This window comes from Salvia splendens, chromosome 4, assembly GCF_004379255.2.
Source record: "Salvia splendens isolate huo1 chromosome 4, SspV2, whole genome shotgun sequence".
Taxonomy (NCBI): Eukaryota; Viridiplantae; Streptophyta; class Magnoliopsida; order Lamiales; family Lamiaceae; genus Salvia; species Salvia splendens.
Window position 1 is genome coordinate 21,316,144 of NC_056035.1, and position 5,977 is coordinate 21,322,120.

The 5,977-nt window shown below is 38.4% G+C and overlaps 1 protein-coding gene across 1 annotated transcript; it reads left to right on the forward strand.

The window, feature by feature from the left end:
• Window positions 1–3,154: 3,154 nt before the first annotated feature.
• Window positions 3,155–5,764, forward strand: LOC121801621 (probable protein S-acyltransferase 16). Its single transcript, XM_042201152.1, has 7 exons — window positions 3,155–3,522; window positions 4,394–4,486; window positions 4,572–4,673; window positions 4,751–4,819; window positions 4,911–5,009; window positions 5,081–5,176; window positions 5,280–5,764. Exons 1-7 carry the CDS (start codon window positions 3,250–3,252, stop codon window positions 5,391–5,393), a joined length of 846 nt encoding a protein of 281 aa, XP_042057086.1. The 5' UTR covers window positions 3,155–3,249; the 3' UTR covers window positions 5,394–5,764.
• The last annotated feature ends 213 nt before the right edge of the window (window positions 5,765–5,977 follow it).

Below are 5,977 nucleotides of genomic sequence, written 5' to 3' on the forward strand. Positions count from 1 at the left end.
CTTGAATCCTTCTTCAAACCCTTGAACTTTGACGAACAATGTAGAAATCTCAAATGTTATTCTCTGGAATTATGCAGCAAAAGGAAGATCTATTTAATGAAGCTTGATGGGGTATTTATAGCCATATTTTCATGTCCTATAATTATGGAAAATATGCAGCACAATATGGTAAATCTTTGAGAGAAAGTAGGTTGATTCTGTGTGCCGCATTTTCCCAGCGGGCCGCTTAACTTTGTTCAGTGGTCGCTGGCGAGTGATTCGTAGCTTCTGTCTCTTGAACGGCAGTCGCTTGCAATCATCCCGTAGCTTCTGGATCTCCGGGAGCGGTCGCTGCACAAGACCCAGTGGTCGTTGGGCGTGTTCCGCTTTTCAGCTCAACTTTTCTGAAGCGGACCGCTACCTGTTCAGCGGTCGTTGACGGCCAGCGGTTGTTGGCTGTGTTGCAGCGGACCGCTGGACTCCTAGAATGCTCCAGATTTTCAACTTCGACTTTTAGCTATCTTTTAGGCTCTGTTTTGCACATTTCTCACAAAACACGTCAAAATACCAAAATAGACAAAATATGCAAATAATGGACATGTAATGTAACTTTTGACACTCAAAACGGACCAAATAATGGCCTTAAAACAGTGCAAAATCCGAGCGTATCAGTATGCATTGAAACACTCACAGACATTGCTGAGAATAGCATCAGAGCATTGTGTTGGGGTGAGGAAGGCCTTACAAAATCTGCCATGGTTCTTGTCCATTAAATCAGCAAAAGCTTGCCCATCTTCTTTCTCTAACTCCTGCCATTCCAATTCATACTACTTCTAACCAGCTTCCAGAAAAGTTGCTTCAGTTTAGGACCTTTGTGAATTTTTTTCCAATTGGCATAGATGTGTCTTGCACAATTTATATACTCAGCCAGTGGGATAAGCTCCTTGACTGCATTCTCAAGCCCCTACAACATAAACATTTGCGTAAGTTGTACTCTAAGTGTTTAGTGAATGCAAAAGTAAAATGTCAATTTAGATTATACCTTTTGTTGATCACTTATGATAGTAATTCCAACACCTTCACCCAAGTTCAACTCTTGCACTAGTATGGTAATGAACCAAGTCCAGCAGACCTCGTTCTCAATTTCAACTACTGCCTAAGCTATAGGATACATTTAATTGTTCCCATTAGTTCCCACTGTAGATAACAATATGTCACCCAGGTATGTCTTCAAGAAAGCCCCATCCAGTCCAATCACCCTGCTACGCCCCTCCTTGAAACCCTTTCTCAAACCACTAAATCCAATGTACATTGCCTTGAACACAACACCTATATCCGCATGTAGCTCAAACATACTTTCTCTGCCAGCTAGCTCTACTCAACTCAAGTACGTAGCTCCTCAATTTGTCATAATGATCATCCACGGATCCCCTCAACAGATCAATAGCTTTTTTCTTTGAATGGAATAGCTTCCACCTTGTGGCCTCAACAACATACATCTGCATTAAATCCCTACCTAAATCTTTATAACTCATATTCGGTTTAAGCTTAAAGACTTGAACGTATTTTCTAGTAATCCAGTTGGATGTAGCAATTTTATTTCTCGTAGCCCTGGGACACGTGTGAACCCTTTCCTGATTTTTTATTAAAAATGCACCATTCGTCCTCACTCGACTCCCAGATATCCTCCATTCACAACATGTTTCAACTTCCTTCTTCCTTTCTTTTTTAAAATGAATTTGCCATCCATTCAACACCGCATTATCTGTCAGTGCGTCTCTAGCCTGTTGACCATCAATAAATCTCATACCAGCACTGAATGTGAGAAGCTTATGATCACATTTTGGATCATACATCACTTTAGCATGTTGTTGTCTAGATCGTCTCCCTTCATCTAATCAGTGGAGTCAGATTAAATATCATCCTCTTCAGAATTTTAATATTCAGACACTTAGTCGCTCATCTGGCCTCCATTAACTATCCCATGGAACATCTCACCAGTTATTACAAAGGGCTTCTTTCTCTCTTTCATCTTCTTTATGCATTGTGTATATTCTTCATCCTCATACACTAGCTCCTCAGCTTGGATTTCATCATCGGATCTCAAAAGGTCAGCGAATTGATACTCAAATTTCGAAATCTCTCCATTAGTAATGGTGTGTAATTGGTTAAAAACTTTTCATATTTAAACTTTGTCTAATTTTGAAGAATGATCAGAAATAGTAACACTAGTCTATTTTTTAAGGGACAGATGGAGTAATTTATAGTAATAGTACTACATTGTTTTAAACGATTGAAAAAAAAATTCGGTAAAATTTGAGAAATTGATAAAGATTTGTAACCAAATGAAACTAAAATCGTCCAACGTTAGGGCACCTCCAACCATACTCCAAAACTCAAATTTGCAGTTGAAAACACTTCCAACCATACTCCAAAACTCATCCCAAAATGTCCTTTTTTTTGCGTTTTTGAACAGTGTTACTCCAAAGATGGAGTAGCACTGTAGCAAACGCAAATTATTTCTAATAATTGCAAATAAATCCCTCTTGTTGTGAGATATACCTAATTTATGGAGAAGGAAGAACCTATTTGTTGAAGAAGATGAACCAGAAACATTTACGCGAAGAAGACGATGCCTTTTTTAGGTTTTTATTTGTAGGTGGTCAAATGGGCTTTGGGCTGATAATTTTAGTAAATAAAAGTAACGCCTAATGAATTAATTTGACTGAAAATGAATATATATTTTTGGAGATTAGTAATCGGAGATTAGTGATAATTGTTTTTATACTATTATTTAAATTGCTCACTGAACAGTGGACGCATATTTTTTATAAGTTGTCACATATTTCCAATTATTTGAAATTCAGTTTAGAATAAGTAGTATTAATTATTTTATATAATATGTGATTATATATAACATGATTTAATACTATAAGTAAATAAATCAAATGAATTAATGATAAGTATTGTGGGATTAATGTGTAATTTAGATAAATATGTAGGTAAGATTGAAAAAGAAAAAAAAATAGGTGAAGTGGAATATTATTTTAGATTTGGGCTTGGGGTAAATGATTAGAGTAAAATTACTGTTTGATGTGACGTGAAAAATGGGTTTGAGTTTGGTGAAAATGGTTGGAGATGGCTTATAAAGAAAATAAATTGGGAGCATCGGCCAACCGCACCAAATTCGAAACCCCACCGCCGGAGACGCCGCCGTAATCGGCCATTACGCCGGCGCCTCCGTCCCCCACCCGCCCGATACGATCGACTATGGAGCGCGCCTGCAATTTCTCATTCCACGTCGCCGCCGTCTCCGCCGCCATCGTCTACATCTATTTCTCGACGGTGCTTGTCTTCATCGACCGCTGGTTCGGTCTCGGTTCCTCTCCCGGAATGATAAACGCCGCCGTTTTCACTTTCATAGCCGCCATGAGCGTATCCAGCTACCGCCGCGCCATTTACACGGATCCGGGCCGAGTCCCGAGCTCATTCGTGCCCGATGTTGAGGACTCGGACAGCCCGATCCACGAGATCAAGCGCAAGGTATCTCAATTCTTTTGTGTTTCTTAAGTTACAACGCATTTTACGCCTGAATTTATGGGCTGATTGATCTTTAATTTGATAGGACTCTGATTGAATCCCTAAAAATTGGAATCATCACAGTGCTGATTGATGGTGCTAACTCATTTGGCATTTGACTTAAATTTGTTTCCTTGATTGTTTCATTAGATTATAGTATTCGATGGTTACAACGGTGTTGTAAAGTTAAGGTCTTGAATTTCTCCCCTCTTAAAAATGCAAATTGAATTTTAAGTCGTGTACATCAAATCTGCTTACTTGACAGTAGTAAGATTGGTTTGGAGTTTTCATTATTGCCATTGTTGTGTTGCTCTTAGTGTATGCGAGCCAAATGATCCGTTGCTGAAATTCTGCTCCGCGCGTTAGTTTGTAACTTAAGCCTCTTGTTAATTAGTCATCATGATAGTGGTGATGCCAATTACAGCTTATTCATTGTGTCCGCTGATCGAATTCTGTTTGAAGTGTGGGAAAAATCGTTATTCAGATAATGTTATTGTTGTCTTTTTTCTGCGTTGGGTTCTGTTGGTCTATTAGATTCTATGTGTCATCGTTCCTTTCACTGTAACTTTTGACTTGGGAAAATTAGTTTCAATGATATATGTCTCCTTGATATTAGCAACCTCTGATATTTTTCTAGCATGATAAATCACTGCTAGTTAAAGACTTACGCTTTAGGATAAGGTCGTTGGAAATGTGCACATATTTGTTCAAACTGCAAAAATTACTTAGGTGATTCTTTTTCATTCTTTTATGTAGTTATTTGGTGTAGGATGTGGAAGGACAAGGAGCTTAAATATGTTTTTTTTCTGACGGTTCTTCAGAATTTTTTTTGCAGGGTGGTGATTTGAGGTACTGCCAGAAGTGTTCGCACTATAAGCCTCCTCGAGCCCATCATTGCCGCATATGTAATCGATGTGTTTTACGAATGGTATGTCTGATCCATGCCATGTTTATGCATTTCCTTGACTACCCTAATTAATGTTGTTAAAGAGCTCCTGCCTCTTGATGCTAAGGATCACCATTGTGTTTGGATGAATAACTGCGTGGGGCACGCAAACTACAAGATCTTCTTTGTCTTTGTGTTTTATGCTGTTCTTTCTTGCACATACTCCCTGGTACGCTCTGCTTACCTTTGTCTCTTCCACTTACAAGCTTTGATATAAATCATTTAATCGACCTTGTATTATCAAAGGTATTACTTGTTGGAAGTGCGACAGTTGATTCTCATCAAGATTCTGAAGACTCTTCTCGAACAATACATGTGATTACTTTTAATTTTGTTTTTTTTGTTTCGTTAGTTCCCCTGCCATTATATTATTCGGTTGCTGGACTCACTAAGGATTTATATACAGGTCATTTCAGGTTTACTGTTGGTACCCTTATGTTTGGCGCTGGGATTTTTCCTCGGATGGCATTTCTATCTCATTTTACAAAACAAGACTACAATTGAGGTTGCTATAGTTGTTTCCCTCTACTTATTTCCGTCCACAAAAAATTCCTGAATTTATATTTATATTGCCAGTACCATGAAGGTGTAAGAGCAATGTGGCTGGCCGAGAAAGGAGGCCATCTGTATTCACATCCATATGATATTGGCACTTTTGATAATTTGACAGCAGTAAGTGTGCTCTTTCTGTCTCTTGTTTTCTGTTTAATACCTTCATTAACTTCTTTCTGGCAAACTCGAAAAATATTTTATTTGCGAAACCCAATTGTCACAGGTTCTGGGTCCAAAAGTTTTGTGCTGGCTGTGCCCCAGTTCAGGGCATGTTGGCTCTGGCCTTCGTTTCAAAACCAAGTATGATGCCCTCATGGGATTGTCGACTCCAGATTGAAGACGAGTTGGTGGCTCTAGGTAACATACATTCTATACTGTGCTGATGATGGTAAAGGATAGTTTCAAACATGTATCAACCAATGATAGTCATGTAGCTGAGGACAATTAAGCTTTCTCTTGTTCGAGTTCTAGAGTGTTGTATCATGTAGGTTTTGTTTCGTGCCTGTTTCCGCCTTCTGGGGTCGGAAGTTTGAGCTTCCCTCCGCTACCCACCCGGTAATCTGTATAGAAGCTTACAACATTGTGATGTACAAAAAGGAATTTAGTACCCTGATTGACCTATACAAGTAGAGGGAGGATCAACAAACTGTAGTCTTGTTATCATCAAACATTTTTTTGGCAATAGATGGTTTTATTTTTTTATGGCAATAGATAGTTTAATCATTTTGTGAAAGTTTGTGAACTAATTCTATTTCGAGAAGTGTCACTGACCCCATGTATTTCCAATTATTTGAATTTAACCCATATTTGGGTAGAAATCCAAACTTAGTTTCCATTCTGTCACATTTTAAATGGAGTGTTTCTATTTCGGTATGAGATTTAATGTGGTTTGTTTTATGAGTTAAATGAAGACATAATAAA

Bases quoted from the DNA above. Each gene is read 5' to 3' on its own strand.
- LOC121801621 (XM_042201152.1), top strand. From the start codon at position 3,250: ATGGAGCGCGCCTGCAATTTCTCATTCCACGTCGCCGCCGTCTCCGCC. The intron at 4,487-4,571 runs GTATGTCTGATC...CTTGATGCTAAG, and splicing joins ATCGATGTGTTTTACGAATG to GATCACCATTGTGTTTGGAT. The intron at 4,820-4,910 runs GTGATTACTTTT...ATTTATATACAG, and splicing joins ACTCTTCTCGAACAATACAT to GTCATTTCAGGTTTACTGTT.